This window comes from Mus musculus, chromosome 10 (genome assembly GCF_000001635.26).
Source record: "Mus musculus strain C57BL/6J chromosome 10, GRCm38.p6 C57BL/6J".
NCBI classification, from domain to species: domain Eukaryota; kingdom Metazoa; phylum Chordata; class Mammalia; order Rodentia; family Muridae; genus Mus; species Mus musculus.
In genome coordinates this window covers 87839409-87859464 of record NC_000076.6, presented here as the reverse complement: position 1 = coordinate 87859464, position 20056 = coordinate 87839409, and the positions used below count along the sequence as shown (strand labels likewise).

General features: G+C 42.5%; 1 protein-coding gene and 1 long non-coding RNA gene across 6 annotated transcripts in view; one reads left to right on the top strand and one right to left on the bottom strand.

Annotated features, from left to right (window-relative positions):
* The window catches only part of Igf1 (insulin-like growth factor 1), a 78783-nt gene extending 77583 nt beyond the window's left edge, over positions 1-1200 (bottom strand). For 2 of the 5 annotated variants that reach the window (NM_010512.5, NM_001111275.2), the window contains exon 1: positions 53-413. In NM_010512.5, the coding sequence (NP_034642.2) occupies positions 53-115 (63 nt within the window). In that variant the 5' untranslated portion in view covers positions 116-413. Of the gene's footprint in view, positions 1-52; positions 414-451 lie in introns of those variants that run through there. The other 3 variants (NM_001314010.1, XM_030244909.1, XM_006513261.3) reach the window with 3 other exon arrangements.
* The window catches only part of Igf1os, a 36638-nt gene that overhangs the window by 3929 nt on the left and 12653 nt on the right, over positions 1-20056 (top strand). The gene's annotated exons all lie outside the window — the stretch shown is intronic.

Here is a 20056-nt window from a genome sequence, read left to right as displayed (position 1 = left end):
TTAAATACAATTCTCCAACGAGTTAAAAAAAAAAAAAGTAAGAGATATTTACCTTCAAGAAGTCACAGAGGCAGATCTTAAATAATTGAGTTGGAAGGCTGCTGATTTTCCCCATCGCTTCTGAAGTACAAAGTCTGGAAATGAATTGGTGGGCAGGGATAATGAGGCGAAAAAGAAATCCAGAGAGATGGGAGATGTTAGAGCAATGTCACATTTCAATTTTGAGGACTTTATTCCATTGCGCAGGCTCTATCTGCTCTGAATTTAGCAGTGACAGTGAGATTTAGCAAGCAGAAGAGGGATTTAGAGAAAATCCTCACATTTATCTACAAAACACAGACACTGTAGACAGGAAACAGCTGGGGGAACATTCGCCTTCTCTCTCTCTCCCTCTTCTGGCAAAGTTATCGAGTAAGGACTTTTTTGGGCACCGTGACAAATAACATCATACCTTCGCTCTTAAAAACTGGAGCACAGAGACTCACCCCCCCCCCCCCTAAAAGAATGTGTGTCTCTGACAGGGTTAGCAGACATTAAATACTGAGGCTGCCATAGAAAAATAGGCTCTGTTCTCTGATTAACTTTCCACAGGGTTTGAAGGTACACTTGTGTGCTAATACACCTCACCAGGATTAGAGGATCTAAGTGGGACACGGGGGCAACTTTATATTTTAGGGCAAATGCAAAATTTGAAGGAAAAAAAAAACAAAAAAAGGAAGAAGAGACTATCTCCAGGAAGCACAATGCTGTTAACCCTGAAATGACCAGGGTAAACTAGATCGAAAGGCAGCTCTCAGGGGAAGGGGAGGTGGAGGGGATAGAGTGACCCTTGTCCTAGTTGCCAGGCAAGGGGAATGATCTCATTTCCTAAAACCTATAGATGGCCAGGCAGCAGTGGGCTGGCTCCTGTCAGGACACTGTGTCATGCTTTGTGCAGAGAATCAGGCTATGCTGAGATCTGGGATGGATTGAAAAATAAAATGATCCTAGTTTTCAACAAAGCTGGATGCCTGTCACCTCCTTGACCCCAAGGAAGCAGTATGGGAGGCACACACTGTTTCCCGTTGGCTGTATTGTTCTCTATAAATGAGTGTGTGTGTGTGTGTGTGAGACACAGTTGTGTGTATGTGTGCATGCATGCATATGTGTGTGTGTGTAAGTGTGTGTGTCTGTCTGTGTCTGTGTCTGAGTGTGTATTCCAAATAATACCAGCTGGCTAGCAATACTCTCTCCAGGGTTATGATGTCATTCAAATCCCTCAACTGGGTAAGTGGCTGGCAGCATGGTTCAAGCCGGCTGCTTCTGCTATTTATAATGTATAAACTCGCCTTTGCCACAGGGAATGGAGTTCTGATCTTCTGTTGATACGGTTTGTACCTATTTCTCAGTGGTCTTTCAGAGGCAGTAGATAAGAAAGTGAATTATGAAAGAAGGTTACAAAAGCCCAGATTAGACGCTGCATGCTTTCCACGGATATCTCTCCAGGTGTGCTTTCCCAGGGGAGATGGAAATGAGCCAGACTTGCCTCAGTCTCTTACTCTCTCGGACTCTCAGGGGGATTTGAAGGTACTGACACATCGGTGGAGACAGAGGCCAGTTGGAAACTCTACACTGCCTCTTTACGCTGCCCCATGGATAGAAACCTGCTTGGGGATGTGGTGATTGTCCTCAAATGAAACCAGTTTGGTTTTGCAAGGGGCTTGGGCTCTTTCCAACCCTCTGTGTGGTCAATACTTCACAGCAGTGTTTACCTTTCAGACAGGAACATTAGAAACCTGGTGTGAGACTGTTCCAGTGGTGGGTGATGCTAGGTATCACTTGATGAAGGAATCATGTGATGACAGCACCTACTATGTACTTGATTAGACACACCTCTGGTAAAGCAAAAAGGAGCATGCAACAGGCAGGGAGAGACACACGTTCCTGACGTCTGTTGAGTATCTGAAGCGTGAAGACTTATGAGTGGTGGGAGGGGGCCGCAGTCTCTCAGGGAGGCAGGAAGTGAAAGCTTTTTGGAAATGGAGATGGGGAAGGAGAGAATGCTATGTGAAGGGCACGGGGCTGGGAAGTTCCTGTGGGTAGGACTGACTCTGAGAACACACAGAAGTGTGGCATCATCAGGTGGTCCTGCCATATCTGCAGTTGTGGGCAATCCCTTGCACATACAGTAACCCAAGGCTTCCACTAACAGGCTATCATTGAGTGCTTGATTTATGACAACTTATGGAGATGGTGTGTGTGTGTGTGTGTGTGTGTGTGTGTGTGTGTGTGAGAGGGGGGGGAGGGGGAGGGGGAAGGAGAGATGGAGGGAGATGGGGGAAGGGGAAGGAGGCAGAGGGAGATGGAGGGAGAGGGACAGGGAGAGGGACAAGGGACAGAATAAACAGTAAATAGTTCATCCCCTCCTCTTTAGGACCTTGATGAGAACATTGTATGAAACCAAAGACCTCCTGTTTTCAAGTCTTTCTCAGTTGAGAGTTTCCAGGTCCTTGGTTTTTAAGTCTGGAGAACTGGGTCCCGGCTAGGCACCCTCATCTACTTCTGGGCGCCTTTCGTGTAAGTTAGTGCTTTGAATCACCTCTTTCCAATGCAATTGTAGCAGACTTTGTCTTGGTACATTCTAGAAGCTTACTGCATTTCTCCATGTTTGTGACTCTGACTATTGTGCTTTCTGGGCGCTGTGCTGTGCTGTGCAATGCTTTGTGCTGTGCCACGTTATACTGTGCCACTGTACTGGCATGTCCTGCCATATAGTTATGCTGTGCCGTGCTGAGCCGTGATGCTCTGCAGTACACAGCACAGGTGACTGAACCCTCCATTGCTTCATCTCAAGGGCTGCTTTGAGGACTGAACACGTCATCCCATGAGATACTGCACCCCATCAGTGCCAACACAGCGAATCACTTGGGTTTATCACCCCAGTCACCCTTAAAGGATAATTGACTTTTAACTTATGTCCCAGTCGATGTCCCGATCAAAGCAAACTGAATTTCAGTGCACCGTAATTGCCATTAGCTGTGCTGTGGCCACACTCTGAGGTGAACTATCGGTTTCCGTGTGGGGGTGGGGAGCAATTTCCTGAAGTGATTGCCATGAATTTCAAGCTGGGGAGTGGTCTTTATTAGCAGGGAGGGTGAGCTAGCAACGAAGCAGGGGTCAATAATTCCTGGGGAAATGTCCATTTTCTTTGTAGATTCCAGGTGTAAATGTAAAGATGAAGGGGACCTTGAACTATGGGCACTGTGCCTGTTTAGGAGAGAAAGCAAGAGGTACAGCAGGAAGGGTCTGAGGGAGAGCTCAGGCCAGGAAAAATCCCACTGGAGACGAATATCCATGGTCATTCTGAAATTAGAGAATGCTTCTACAGTTGCCTGTCTGGAAAAGGAATCTAACAGATATGGGAACTGTGTGCCACAAAAATAGCTAGCTGCAAAGATGTGCTCATCGTGAGAGCATCCACTCTGGAGACTTGGATCCACAGTTTCACCTTTTGCGTGTGCAATGCCTGTTGGTTATAAATAACTCTCCCCTCGAGCCTTCTACTTGAGCGGTGTATTTGCATAAAGCCACAGCTTCAGAAGACTTCTGACACCTTTCTTTTAAAAAAGAAAGGAAGGAAGAAAGAAAATGAACTTGTTCATTTTCAGAAAGCGAAGGTTGGCTGAGAGTCGCAGAAAACGAGCCATTCCCTGGTTCCCTGGCCTTTCTGCTGGAGCCTTATCCCCAGCTCCTCTGTGTTCCGTAGAGAGGGGTCACCTTCAAAGGTCATGTTGTACTGTTGGGCATATTAATAATATGTCTTTAATGTAGTTGCTAACATTGTTAGTGGTGCGTGTATGTGCGCATGCGCGTGGCGAATATTACAGAGGAGGGAAAGAGAAGACAGGGAGAAAGAAGAAAAAGTAAATAGTAGAACACATCTGAATTGAAAGCAGAAGGATGGATTGTTTAGGGCCAAGAGAGAGCAGGGTGGAGGGGGAGGGGAGAAGAGAAGGTCTGGGTGGAGAGTTGGAGGAAAGGGGCTCTGGCATCCCCAGAGGCCACCAGGCAGAGAATTTGGTAACACTGGTGTCCCTCTTTGTGGGTCAGGTTTTCTGGACTGAGATCCAATGTCTCCACCACATGTGGAGAGCATGCATACATAACATTGATCTTAGAGGAAAGGGATGTATCACAAAACACAATGTGCTAAAGAGAGGAGACCTGCTAGGTTCTTCACAGCTCCTGCCCAGAGCCTCCTTCCTGTTGATCCTAGAAAGCCATATTCTATCTCGGGGAACTGCTGTAACTGCTTGAAGGAACGTCTTTCCCAGGGGGAAAGGGGACGACAAATCCGTTCACTGAAGAAATCGGTGTTTCTTCTCAACATCAAACTTGGATGTGATTTCTGCTAAAATGTCAAAAGGACAAACACTGGAAACAGAAACCAAATTGATGTGGGTTTGTGAGCAAAACAGTCTTAGTGGTGGTAGATGAGGTGTCACCGCAAGGGGCAAGTGTGGGCTGGGAGAGAGAGAGAGAGAGAGAGAGAGAGAGAGAGAGAGAGAGAGAGAGAGAGAGAGAGAGAGAGAGAGAGAGGGAGAGGGAGGGAGGGGGGGAGGGAGAAAGAGAGAGAGAGAGAGGGAGGGAGGGAGGGAGGGAGGGAGGGAGGGAGGGAGAAAGAGAGAGAGAGAGAGAGAGAGAGAGAGAGAGAGAGAGAGAGAGAGAGAGAGAGAGAGAGAGAGAGAGAGAGAGAATTTGAGAGTTCATGGTACTTGTCTAGATTGAAAGTGGGCAAGGATACACCAATTCCAAACCTCGGGCTAGAACCCACCTCGGGGCTCTTTCCTTGGGAATTTAGAAAAGCGCGCCCTCTTGTGGGCATTTGGGAAACTGCCACTTCAATCTTTATTGGGCATGTGTCTGATAGAGTGTGTGTGTTTTGTGTGTGTTTGTGTGTTTGTGTATGTGTGTTTGTGTTGGGGGAGGGTTGAACAGTCCTAGACTCGAGCATAAGCTGTGCATATCTTTAATTAAACATTTTAAAATAAAGATGCATATATTCACCTCACTATCATTTAAAAGGGGAGAGGTGTTCAGGGGGAAAGAAATACCATAAACTTACGCGATGACTTCTTCATGTCTAGTCTCCTGGTATGAGCTTAAAACACAGCGTTAAACGAATCAGAGTACAAAGGATAAATGATAGCAAAAGTAAAATATTTTTTAACAGCATAAAGCCACTGAGTAAAATGGCCAGGTTTCTCATTTTATTAATACAAAAAAAAAAAAAAATGACACGGGGTGTAAGGATCGCTGGATGGAAAAATGATGTATTACATGAAACCTAAATTTAGATGCTCCCGAGTGGAGCTTGATTCAGTCTTGTGTACTCCTCATAGTTTCTGACACCTCGGTTTTCAAAATGTGGGTTAGAACACCTGCAGTCAAAGACTCACTAAATACAGACGTGATTCCATTTTTAACCCTCTTTCTATCCCGAATCTACCAAGAAGAAAGTTTCAATCTGACCCTGGTTGTTTTGAACACCTCCCCCCCATCTTGCTTCTCCCTTTACTAACAAAGGGACAGAAGACCTCAAACCCAAAGTTTTTAGAGGTGGTAGTTTCTAGCCAGAATTCAATAACAAGGTTTTATATTATTAATATTAATGTTTAACATTATTATAATTTACAAGGCTTGTTTTAGGCATCTGATTTTAAGAACTCCTATTTAAGAGAAGGGATGCTGCATTTAGAATAAACACATTATTATTTTCTAGGAACTAATTTATTTTATTTTTAAAGTTAGTATACAAAGTAGTGGGCTTCACTATGGGTTTTCTCTACTAGACATCATTACAATTTGTTCTTATTCGCCTCCCTCTGGCCTCTCTGCCCACATCTGCTCCTCTCTTGGCCTTAAATAGCTTTTTCTTCCACTTTCATGTCACATGCTTTCCATTGGTCTCTTCCCTCTTCTTTCAGATCTTCTCTTCCTCTCCCTTTCTTGTTTCATCACACACACACACACACACACACACACACACACACACAGAGAGAGAGACACACACACTTAAATCCAGAGTCTGCCTATGAGAAAAAAGAAGTATGTATTTTATGCCTTTCTTAATTTGACCTTAAATAATTTGAAATTGAATATTAAGTATACATACCCAAGTCTCAAAAGAACAATATATATGTATGTATATGAATGCTATATACATAGCATTCATAGTTTCATGAAACTATGAATGTTTAATAGTTAGGACAGCACATGGATGAAGTGTGGAAGTGTAGCAGTTGAGTGTCATGCCGCATGACATGTTATTGTGTTGGGAAAGCAAATGCAGTTACAAGACAAATGCTGATAACAAAGGCCACGGATGTTTAAAAAAAATAGCACCCTGTAAATAGGTTAATTACATTCTAGATAGGTTAGATCTCTGTTAGTCTCACTAATGTTTGGAATCAGTCTTTGGAAGGATCTAGAGATGTTTTAACAAGCTGGAATTGAGTTAGGGGTTGAAGCACAAGCTCATTTCCAAGTTGGAACACAACAAGTGCTATTCCAGGCATGGGTAAGGTGAGTTCCAGGGGTTGGGATGATATAGGAGATGAGGCTGTCACCACGGTCACAGTGTCCCTTTCTCCTCTCTCTCCTTGGCAGCTTCCTTGAATGACTGGAGAATAGTCTCAGTCCTTCCTGTTTCTCTTGTACATTGATCCCTGGGATCAACATAGAGCTTAAAACAAAAACAAAAGCAAAAACAAAAACAAACAAACAAACAAACCAACCCCACAAAAACCTATGCAGTCATGGACTGTGTTACTTGGGGGGGTTAGAAGGACAGAATTGATAGAATCAACACATACTAGAGGGGGGCACTAGATTGGCTTATACGATAGAGCGTAGGTAATCTAACAGCGGCCACCTGAAACTTGAGAAACTGAGAATCCTACGACTCCACAGCCCACTTGGCTGGACGCAACCTTAGTTTGGTACTGAAAGCTGCAGGATTTCTGTAGAGCTGCTGGTATCCAGTCCATATTGAAATGCTGGAAAAGTTAGATTCTGGTATTATGAAGGATGGCAGCAACAGGGACATTTACAAAATAGATGTCCTCACAACCAGGAAGCAGAGGCAAGCAGGCAAGGCAACGTTACCTCTCTGGAGGAATTGGGCTACCTGTGGAAGATGTCCCCCATTGAGGTGAAGGGTCTTCTTCTCTCAGATAGTCCTCCTGGAAATGCCCTCAGAGACCCTCCCTGAGGCATGTCTCTGCTGACTCCATAGCCAATCCTGCTGATAATTAAGATTTACCATAACACAGTGTACGTTATTATCCAGTTTGGTTTCAGCAGCCTGGAGGACAGCTGACGCACTGACTGATCACTCCTTAGTCCTCACAGAGATTCCATTTTGAAAAATTTGCCTGCAACGCTTATGTTTTGGGAAACAGATTTTTATGGAAACATGAGAGCGTTAGACTTGATAATAATTTAAGAATTGCGATAAAGGGTCTAATTCCTAGGAAAGCCCTGAAGTGTCCAGGAAGCAGGATTGTCAGCTCGTTCCACTTCTTCACATGGCTGAGGAGGTTTTATCGTGCTCTCTGAGACAGGAAACATGGCCTCCAGCCTCACTTAAAAAAAAATCAAGGAGGCTCTTGGGAACCCTTTAGACTACTTCCTGTAGGGGTCCCGTGCATGGATAAATGTTTTAGTACTCAATTAAAGAGGATACTTTGTATCCACTGGGGCCTTTGGTAATAAGCCACTTTGTAAGCAATATACTCTTGAAGCATGAGCTCACTTCTAAGCTGAAGCACAATGCAGGCTGTGTCAGGCACTGGGAGTATGAGCAGAGACACATAAGAATGAGAGATTTCAATTGTTGGGGTGATGTGTGAGATGAGGCTGCTACCCGGGACTGTATAGTCCCTTTATATCTTTCCTTGAACCTTGAATCAACTCCTTAAGACACATGTGTACTTACAATATACATTTTTCCACCTTACAGCCTCAGCTTCTTTCAGAGAATGAATATTAATTATTTAATATTGATTTAATAAAATTTTAAGCACATTTGCATTAGTCAAGATTCCTTAGAGAAGTATAATATATGCATGTAGTTTTTCCCTTTTAAGGAACTGACTTACACAGATGTAGTGGGTTGGAGAGCGGAAATCTATAGGTAGACCAGTGGGCTAGAAAGCCAAGGATAAATTGCTCACCAAATAAAAGCAGTTTGATATCACAATTCCTTCTTTTTCATCTAAGGAGGCCAATTACTCTCTAGTGACTCTTTAATCAACTGGGTAAGGCATAGCCACATCATGAATAGAAATCAACTTTACTAAGAATCTGATTTATATATTAATACTTAAAAGAAAAAACAAAACAATCACAGGAAAGCCAGTGAGATAGATCAGCAGGTGAAGGTGCTTGCTGCCCTTCCTGACAACCTGAGTTGTAGCTCCAGGAACCATAAGGTAGACAATCAGTCCCCTTAAGTTTGTCAGCACACACATGTATATGCTTATGTAGGCAAGCTTTCATATTAGTGTGTGACACACACATACAAAAGTGCTTACACACACACTAAATGAAAATTAATAAACTTAAAAAATATAGTAACATTTAAAGGACATCTGACTAAGCAGGTGAGCTGACATGGAATTAACCACATCACCAATGGCTTGCCAAAGATACCCTCACTGAGCCTCACTAAAACTGAACCATGAGACTATGAATCTTTCTCAAGTTACAAAGAAGAAATCTCAAGTGAATGGTCCACGTTTTTCAATTTTACGCTTTTATCTGTGCTGTTCTTTTTCTTCAAATGGTTGGCTGGCTCACAGACTGCTGCTTGATTATGGCTCAAAGGATGTTCTCTTCCAGCCCTTACCTTCACCATGCCATTACCATTTTACAAAGGTGCTGTTTACTGGTGAAAGTGTTTTGGATTTTTTTTTTTCTGCAGAAGGAAATAAATATACATAAAGCGCACACGCACCTTCACACCACTCAAACACACGCACACAAGCACCTACTTAACCATCTGCGCTGTGTTTTTCTAGATGAGACGAAGTGTGTTCATTACCTCACGGTGCAATCTGTTGTTTGGATCAGTGGAGAGAAATTTCAGGCCTAATCAAGCCCAGGTTGTGTTTGGGGTGAGGCCCGATGAAGACAGACATTTGTACACCCTTTGCCTTCAGAGGGTGCTTGGTCTTGTTGGTGTCATAACACTTTGAGTAGCAGAGTGATAAGAGATTAAAAAAACATTTATAATGCTGTTCTGCGATCTCTGATTTCTTTTTCATTGAGCAGCTACTACAGCATTTATTAAAAACATCATTTTCTAGTGCTAGGTGCTATGCACACTCTCTGTTATCAAGGTCAACTCAACTTCTAGTGTATGTATCCATTTGTATAGGTGCATACTTATTTTCTCAGTGTTCCTTTTTGTTCTTCAAGGACTCTGGACCTCTCCAAGGGTGAGATCTTGGCTTGCTTCTGTGACAACACTACACAATTACTCAGCAGGCATCACCATATACTTCCATTCCCTTCCAATGTCCTTAAGACCCACCCCCTTCCTTTCTACTTTTCTCCCTCATCCTCCATTGGATTAATGAATGCCTCATTACTGTGTGGAATTCTTTTTTCTCTTTTTAAACCAGTCTTCCCCCAAGCAATCCAGCCAATGGCCATTGCTGGAGCATTTTCCTAATATGTTCTGTTCATGAGTCTCACACTGCAGGGACATGAGATGGGTCCTCAAAGTCCTTTGGCCTGTTTAAGTCCGCCTCTTAACTTTAAAAGCATACTCTTCCTCAATAGCCTCATCTGTTGCTAGTCCCAGTATAGCATCTGCACAGCTATGTTGTCACCATTTATCACATATACCTAGCTCTGAGTATACTTCTAGGTATTTAATGGCTGGCCAATAGAATTGGTCAGTGAATGATGATATATAACTGCTACTACTATCGAGTATATGTTATATCCAATTTTTTCTTTTGTCTTACTTTAATGATCTCATTTAATGATCTCATGTACTTTAATGGAATATTCTATTTTCATTTTTACTTAAAAAGGCTTAGTGCCTTAGTTCTAGGAATATATGACACTCTCAAGATAGCTGTGAGGTACATTAGGAGAGTAAGGAGAACTTAAGTGCCTTTGCTAATGTATGGATAGTAAATTACAGTCCCCAGATTTAAGTTCAGGTTGGTCTGATATATAGTGTGATCTAGTTGGTACAGGTCCAGACAGACTTTCTTGCAGACTGGTCTGCCTCTACTGAAACAAAGCATGAAGCCCGAGGAGTACAATTAGACATTTACTTTGCAGAAGGAGGAAGCTCAGTCAAAGCTGGACTTAAACTAGGAAAGCACTTATGCTTTTCTGGTAGGAACAAAAGATGGGCTTTCTGCAGTGTAGTCTTCTTGGAGCTTTAGGTATGAAGAGCTACAGTCAAGCAACTTCAGTGCTAAGTAGCATCCTGCTGACATCTCCAATGCGACTTAGATAAGCTTTGTTTAGACACGTGGGCTTTAATGCTTCTCACTTGATGACTAACCCAGTTCTTAGAGAGCTAGGCTTGAGAGCAAACACCATCTTCGTTTTGATGCCTGGATTTTGTAAGGCTGAAGAAGCCAGGTACTTTTGGGGTCCCTCTGTACCCCACTTCTTCCTTTTCTTTCTTTCCCTGTCTAATAAGTACTCGCTGAACTGGCCCCATTTAATCAACCCTGGCTTCACATCCCTGATTCTTCTCAAGGAAAAGGGTGACTTCACATTTGGATCCTATTGGAGTCAAAGCCCTGCCAACCCAACTGGCAGGCTTTCTCTCCACTTGGGCTTCCATCAAGGTAGTGATCCCACATCCTGGCCTTGGTGAACTCTTCTGCAAGGTGCCAGGGTTGTTAATCTCACTCCACTTGTTGGCAAAGCAAGAGACATCCTGAGATGATTGTAGTATTTACAGAGTTGGGAGAAACCCGAGGCTTCTAAGTGGGAGCCTCTGTTCTTAGCAAGGGGTTTTTAAGGTCAAGCCTCCCAACACCTGGCCTTTACCAAACCTCTCACTCCAGGGGATTTTGCAGATAATGCAAATGAAAGCATTGACAGTTTGCCAGGTGCTGCCCTTCAGAACAAGCCCAACAGAGCAACCAAATGACCCTTAGCACCCAATATAAAACAAGCATAACATAAAACCCAAAGGCCCGGGACACTGAATGGAATCTTTACAGTGGGAGGAATAAACCCAGAACAGATGCTAAGTGAGGTCACAGAGAATTGTCTAATGACAGTCATCCCTGTTCTGCACCAGCGGCCATCCCTGTGCTTTTCTGCAGTTAATAGATAACATTTCCACGGTGGCTCCTAGGTCACAAGCACGGCAGTGCCAGCACTGCATTTGTCCTACCCTGGGGAATTTTTGCTATGAGGGGAAAGCCATGAAGTTAATGAATAGCTGGAGGACATGGCTCATTGCTGGGATAGTCCATTTGTGCTGAAGTTGGGGTCACCCTAAAGAAGAGCAAACTTCTTCCCTTGATAGCCACTAATCTATACCACCTGAAGAATAACTCCTTGTAGTAACCTAGGATCATGCAAGTTCGTCCAGTCCACAAAGTGAGCAAGAAAGGCCAGGCTGGAGTGCATGGGAGCCCTGAACTCCAGCATCACTTTAAGTGGGCCTATCATTGACTTACTTAAACAAATGTTACATGACAAAGTCGTGTGTGAGGTTTACCTATGTTACCCATTTTACAGTCCATGGAGAAACCTAGTGGTATTGGGTCTGTGAGTAATCATGTAAAGAAACTGAGTATGTCTTCCCGATGTACTCTCTTTGCAGGGTACAGAGCAGCTTTTGCCTTGGCCAGGATGTGTGACTTTAGAAATTGAGTCAGAGACACACTCGACATTTGATATCCTTGGGATTATAATGTTAATTCTCATTCTTCCAGTTAAGTAAGTGTACTTTTTTTTTTAAAGTAAACCAAGCAAAAAGTAAGGAGGGCACTGAGAAAGAGAAAGAAGAAGAAAGAAATGAACAATGAAGAGTGTCTAGGGGATTATATTTTCATCCTGGGTTCTTCTCTCCTGCCCCTCAGAGCAGCATAGAACTTTCTAGTGTCCAATTGATGGTCTTCATCAGGAGGGCTGAAGGTATGGAAGGCAAATTTCAGATGTGTGTCCTCTCAATACTACCACTGAGTAACAGGCTAGTGGGAAATGAGACTCTTTAATGTCCCCCACCTTCAAGGAAAAGGTGCACTGTTTTATTGCTTACATTTTACAATGTCTTCCATTAAGAAGAATGTGGTTTTTCTGTAAGTAACTATGCTTCCGTGTAAAAACTAATAAAGACGGTGACTCCTGCGTGTATGTCTTTGAAACATTAACTCTTACCCTTTTGCTAGTGTGCTAATATGCTGGTGGTAAAATAAACTTGACTTGTCTTACAAAAGGAAAGTATAAAGTATATTTGAAACAGACGGGATGGCTTAGCATCTCCTGCTCAAGTAAGAGCACCTGGGTTCATCATGACCCACAGGACAAGCCATTCGGGTGGCACATCCCTTCCATGCCAAAGCTGGGGCGGTGGAGATAGGAGGATCCATCCTGGGAATAGCTAGTAGCTGAGTCTGTGATTTCCACATTCAGCGAGACTCCCTGCCTTAAAAATAAAGCGACAGAGGAAAATTATCTGATGCAACTTTTGGACCTGAACACACACATGCTTGTGCACATGCATACATGCACAAGCAAGAACACATGCACACATATGTCTACCCAGACACACATAAGCATGCATACACATACAGAGATGTGTGCATATACTCATGCACATATGCATACATGCACACACACATACCAACACAGTGCATCCATGCACACACATACATACACACACACACACACACACACACACACACACACACACACAAAAGTAAAAATTACTCACATTTATATGTAAAGCGCACAGCATGCAGATTTCTAGACCACAGAAACCTGCTTTAAAACATTCTTTATTCGGGAGTGTGGTATGTTGAATTCCATCAGTCTTTATGTTGGTGATACAATGAAATCAGCACAGAGCCCAAGCCCTTCACTGTTAAGTTTAACCTGAGCTTTGTAAGAGAACACTTGGTTCTACTTAATTCATTATTGTTCTGGCCGCACTGGACTATTAAGTAGACTATGATTACACTGTCCTGTCTGTGCAAGTTAGAAACAATGTTCATCCCTGTGAATTCCTGTATCCCTTTGTCTTTGTCTGTGCCTTGTCTTTTTACATTCATGTATGTAAATATACATTCATGTATGTAAATATATACCCTTACCCATGGTTTCATTCACAAAACAGTCACTATTTGTGATAGGCCATATGCCAAGAACTAGATAAAGAATAAACTAAATATACATCATTTTCCCTCTATGCAACTTTCTATCCAGGGCAAGAAGACAGTCCTTCATTTGCTACTCATGCTAATAAGTGGATGCTTACCAGCTGAGCTACATGCCCTATGGAATATTTCTACTGTTATTTCTTATATATTTCTTATATGCTTTTAAGCAAGATAACAAAGGCACCTGATCAAATGTGACCTGAGAAGAGGACACAATGACACAGAGGCAAATATATGCGCAAATTCGCTCAATATCTGCTTTCAACCTTCTCCCTACCAGGTTCCAAGCAGTTGGCTGGTGTGTATATGTGTGTTATGTGTGTGTGTGGTCTGTGTATGTGTGTTGTGTGTGTGTGTGGTCTGTGTATGTGTGTTATATGTGTGTGTGTGTGGTGTGTATGAGTGTGTGGTATATGTGTGGTATGATGTGTGCATTTGTACGTGTGTGGTATGTGTGTACATGGTTTGTATATGTGTGGAGTGGTGTGTGTGTGTGTGTATTCCTTTCTGTCTGGAATGGGCCATGGATGACCACTTAGATAGCCCACTCATCTATGCATCATTCCCTCCATCATCATGTTATATTTCTGGAGTCTGCCTACACACCAGACATCACTAGCTGCTGAGGATCCCATGAGCATCACACAGTGTCACAGATGTCACACAGCTTACAGTCTAGGGACTGTCTGAGTAGTCATGTGTATGTGGTGTGTGGAGTGTGTGAATGTGTCTGTCTGTGTCTGTGTACATGTGTGTATGAGTGCACGTGTGTGTGTATGTGTGTGTGTGTGACGTGAGGATGAGGCTGGAAAATAAGCATAAGAAGAAACAAATAGTTCCAGGAAGCACTAAGCACAACAGAACAGGTCAAACAAGGTAACAGCAGTGGGACAGCCGAGCGCACCAGCTCTGTGAGGGTTAACTAGGAGCCGCAGTTCCAGTGACCCAGAGATGACCCTGTGAGAGGCAGAGGCAGTGGGAGCCATTTCTGTCTCATTGCCCTGAGCTTTTTCAGAGATTACCATTCTATTTGTCGATCTCTAGTACAGGAGGAGGAAAAATCATACCATCTATGCTTAGTTTATTTCTGCGACCCTTAGAACAAAAAACAGACTAACAAAACATACACGTCTATTAAGTTTATTTTAAGGCTTTCAATGTTATTAATTATCCTACTTTACGTCTTCATGCGTTCACATTGCCACCAACCAGAACTCATTTAGAGACAGGGTAAATATTTTTAGATATGTCTATAAGATATATTTGTGGTTTAAATTTTACATTCATAACTGAAAACGAAAAGTAAGTGGCCAATAAATATTCTGAAAAAAATGTGTAATTTTCCAAATAGAAATGAAAATTTAAAGAATAATTTAATTTGACTGATTATCAAGCATTTGCCATTTTATATACCTTTTATTAACATATACCAATTATATAAAATGTATACATGTATATAATTCCTTGAGCACATCCTACCCCTCCTTTATTGAACATGCTTTGGAAATGAAGCTGCAAAGACGTAGATAAGCAGAGGTGTCTTCATGCTAGGCTTGAGAAAGGATGGGTAGTCCTGAAGGATGTGAGGACCAAGGCAGGTTGCCGTGGTGGTGCTCTGGGGTGGGGGTGGGGACTGATAAAGCTGTGCCTGCTCAGATTCTGGTCCTCTATTGCCAGTTAGTGCCTCATGACTTGATTCAGAGGAGAAGTTGGGGAGAGGAGTCAGAGAGACCTGCAGCTTCTTCTGTTTCCTAAAATGCCAAGGTATCATGTGTGGAGGTGTAGAATGTCCCAAGTGCCTTCACTTTCATCTGCTTGTGTTCAGTGGTACATACAGCTCTTGGCCACCATGTCCTGCTACACAGTGCCTAGGTAGTGGGGGCACTGAACCACCGATAACACACCTCCTAAAATCACAGAGGCAGAAGTGGTGTCTGTGAGTGCTCACTAAGCAACATGAATCCCCAGTCTCCCTCTGCCTTCTCATCCTCATCCTCACACACATGCCACGGTACTTCTCCCAGCTCAAGTCTGTCTGTCTGTCTGTCTGTCTGTCTGTCTGTCTGTCTGTCACCTCATTTCTCTTCTTCCATGAACCACAGCATTGTTTTGTTGAACTTTTTTTTAACCTTTTAAAATTTTTACTATATTTTAAATTTCCACAGCTATAAGATGTTAATTTATAAGTGTTCCTACAGGACTGATCCCAATCTGATCAAGCATTTTGCTTTGAGAGGAAGCGCCCCAAGTACCACTTAAAAGTGTGTGCTTGACTGTGATGGACAGTCAGTTGCCATCTAGCAAGTACACAGACATCGTTTGGTTAAACATGTAGTTTTGATTTCTTCGAGTTATTGACTCAAGATTTTACTAGAATTTTGAATATACATCATTAGTGCATTCGTTCGGTATGGTGGTTTCATAGCTATAATAATCTTAGCTCATTAGTAGTGAGTGCTAATTTAAATTATGAAATTGCATCAAAATTTTGTTAGAATCAGGTGGATACCTATTTTGGAAAATGAGAAATTGTAGCAAATAAAATTCAGGTGGTAACCAGCCAGGAGATTTCTGACGCTCTCAGACATCTAGAACAGCAGTTCTCCACTCGTGGGTCGAGGCCCCCTTGAAGGTTGAAGTGTGCTTTCATGGGGGTCGCATAGCAGATACCCTGTATAGCAGATATTTGCATTACGATTCATAACAGTAGCAAAATTGCAGTTATGAGGTAGCAACAAGATAATTTTATGGTCAGGGGTCACCATAACATGAGAAACTGTATTAAAAGGTCACAGAATTAGGAAGGCTGAGAACCAGTGCTCTGGGGGAATTCAACCAATTCTTACCCCGAGGGCAAAAGCAAAAGCATCCATCTTTTCAGTTTACTACCAAGTGCTGGAAACGCTGACGGCCAACCCAGAAACCCACAGCCCTCTTCCCTTCCTGCGCTCAAGCCTGTGCATCTGACCTCGTGGAAGAGACGAGCAAAACAGAGCTCCAGCATTTAACAGCTTCTACCCATTGTGGTTCTTGGGATGGGTAGGGAGGAGAAATAGAAGATCATATTTTCAGCCAGGAAAGTTAATTTCAAGATCAAAGTCAAAGTCAGAGCATTTTTAAATCCTTCTCAAAAGAAGAAACGCAAATGACAATAAATATTTTTAAAGCGAATATATTTTTTAAGTCATCTATCATCTTTAAGAACAATTGAGGAGATCAAGAATGCTTTGGAAGCCCATCTCACCCCAGTTAGAACGGTTATGATTAAGGGGAAAAAGCAAATACTGGCAAGCCATAGGGAAGAGGAAAGTGCTTTGTCATTGTTAGTGTGAATAATTAAACTGGTGCAGCTACTAAGGAAGGAAGTGAGGAAGTTGCTCAAAAAACTAGAAATAGAGCTACCATATGACCGACTATACCATTACTGGATATATACCCAAAACGGTATGTATCCTAGTGTGGAGATACATAAATATTCATGTACATTGCTGTCCCATTCACAGTAGCAAGGAGATGGAGCCAACCTAGCTGTACATCAATCAATGAATGGATGATGAAAATGTGCTACATATCACATGAAATTTTATTCAGCAATAAGAAATGTGGAACTGAAATTTGCAGGGAAAAAAAATGGATCAAGCTAAAGAACATGTTAAGTCAACTCACCCAGACTCAGAAAGGCAAATATCCACACGTTCTCTGTCATGTGTCACTATTGCTTCTAGTGCACATGTATGAGTGGTTACATGGGAGCAAATGTGGGTCATGATCCTAAAACTAGAAAGGGACCATAAGAGTGACATGGCATGTGACGAAGGCGTGGTGGAGAGGGTAATAGAACACACATGACATGGACATGTGACATGGACATGTGACATGGACATGTGGCAGAGAGGAATACTGAAGGATTTAAGGTGCAGGTGTGGGAGAGTAGGGAAGGAGAACTAAGACGTGTGTGTGTGTGTGTGTGTGTGTGTGTGTGTGTGTGTGTGTGTGTGTGTATGTGTGTGTGTGTGTGTGTGTGTGTGTGTGTGTGTGTGTGTGTGTGAATGCACAGAGGAAACCTGTTCCTTTGCATCCTAATTTTAAAGGTCAGAACACTTCAGGATGTTGAAATGTTAGAGCTGGAAGGGACTTGCATTGGAAACAGTATAATGTCCAACTTTCTATTGATATCATAGCTCATGGAGGTGGAGAGAGTGGGATCTGATAAGGAGTTCTGCACATAATAACTGGGTGCAGTGACCCCAAACTTCTCAAGAAAATGAAGAAGTGGGTACTACCATGCCACATACATTCGCTGATGTTGCTTTTTATGGGGAAACAGGATAGGTACTTGTTTGGGGAAAGTTTCTCTTACATTTCTGTACCCAGAAAATTGGCCACACTAAAGTAAGAGAAATTTTGAAACAGGCTTTTAGGAAATAGGCCAGGCTTTAAGATAATTCAAGTACAGAAAGTAAAGCACTATGTTGACAAAAGACAGTGTTTCCTAAATAAGTACTAGAGGCATCAGCTTGTAGTTCTCCGGCCTCGAGCTAGTCAGTTGTCCTTTCTGGCTTTGCAGTCTCTCTTGGAGACAGCCTGAAGATGGTGTGGTGGTCCATGGCAGTAATTCCAGCACGCACGAAGCAGATGCAGGAGGATCAGGAGTTGAGGCCAGCATGGTTATGCATAGCCCAACCTCATCTTAACAAAAACAAGAACGTAAGGAGACCAGAAAAAAATTCTAGCAGTCACTGGCTGTGGGCCTTTGAACATATTACCTGTACTCTAAAATCTTCTTACTTATCAAAGTAGGATTATCAATACCCATCTCCTACGGGTAACACAAATAAGGCTAGCAGAGTGAAGTTGCCACTATGAGGATATTTGTACATATTTAATACGAATTGCTAGCCCCCAAAGTTCCTTAATGGAATCCATTGCAATGGCCATCTGAATATAAAGTTTCTGATGACTTGCTAAAGTTGGGACAAGGTCAAGGTGACCTGTATGAACCGATTTTTAATATCTTCAATTTATTTAAGTGTCAAGAAATAATCCAGCTAAAACATGATTGCAAAGCTTTGGGAATACCATCTGCTACCAAATCTACTGTCTTTTTTACTACCCTTCCAGGAACACTGAATTTAAATGTTCAACCTTGATACTTGTCTCAAAGAATTTAAACCTATCAAATTCAATTCAATTCAAATGATGAATAACCATACTAACCTTTTGTTAATGTGTACCAGTATAATTTGGAAGCTATGGCATTAAATATAGAGATTATCATTGCACATTGACTTGATTTTGATAGTTTGATGACTGCTATAGTTTCAGCTATAATCTTTGTTATATTGTTAATGCTCTCAAAGATGTTCATTCTATAGCCTGCAGGCCACACATGATCCAGGAGTGCTATGAATATAGCTCAACACAACATTGTAAATAACTTAAAACACTTTGGACCTCTCTCTCTCTCTCTCTCCCTCTCTCTCTCTCTCTCTCTCTCTCTCTCTCTCTCTCTCTCTCTCTGTGTGTGTGTGTGTGTGTGTGTGTGTGTGTGTGTGTGTGTGTGTGTATGTGTATGGTTCTTGAATAGGAACTTTGTGAATGATAATGTGTTGTAATACCATGCAAAATTAATGTGTATTTGTTCTCACAATCTGTAGACCCAGGGTTGCACACCCATGGTAAATGAGTGGCTGACTGGAGTTGGGATAAGGAAAGAAGAACAAGTTAAAGATCAAGATAAACATATAAATGAGGTCTTGAGGAAGCAGGAATCCAAGGCGCTACATTTCTTCCCTCTGTCTACCTCAGGAAGAGGACTTCCTTTGAAAATGGAAATGGTCCCTGAGAAGGTTGTGAGTCATTGAGAATGTGTGTTCCCCAGCAGACTAATAATGAACTCCTCCTGTCTTGGTGAGATGGTACTGTCTCCCAGTACTTCCAACCTCACCACTGAAAACTGCTTTTAAGACTTATCCAGTCCTGGTATGAGTGTTTGTGCCTAGTCTTATTGCATCTTGCTATGCCATGTTTGGTTGCTATCCCTACTCTTTTGTGAAGGGAAACAGAGGAGCAGTGGGGCTTGGGGGAGAGGGTGTGTGTGTGTGTGTGGAGGGAAGGCTGGTGTTGGGATGTATTGTATGAGAGAAGAATAAATAAGAGGTAAAAGGGAAGATAAAAGACTAATCTCAAAAGGGAGGCTGCAGTCAGAACTGTTACTCAATGCCTTCATAGAGATTAACTTTGCATCATTTAAACCCTCTTTACACTTCATCCAGGAGACCCTCAATATTATCTTATGCATCTTGTAACTTGTTGTAATCTGCACCATCCCCATCCCCACCCTTTTCATTGCATCCTCTGGGACCCATAGTGCACATCATCAGCAAAAATCTCCTACTTCTTCATCTTCTCTTACTTCCCCATTTTGCTCTGAAACCCACATGCTTATTGATTTTATCCACTTGGTGGAATTTACTTTTTTCTTTTTGTATCTTACATGCACAGGGGGCTTGAGAGTACAGATCGGTGTCTTCCTCATTTCCTGTGACTGTTTTCTCACAGTTTAGACCCTATATTAAACTACTCTGGATTGCAAGTGTTGGGGCAGACCACCTTCCTCCCAGGGATGCCCTTATCCACTGTCT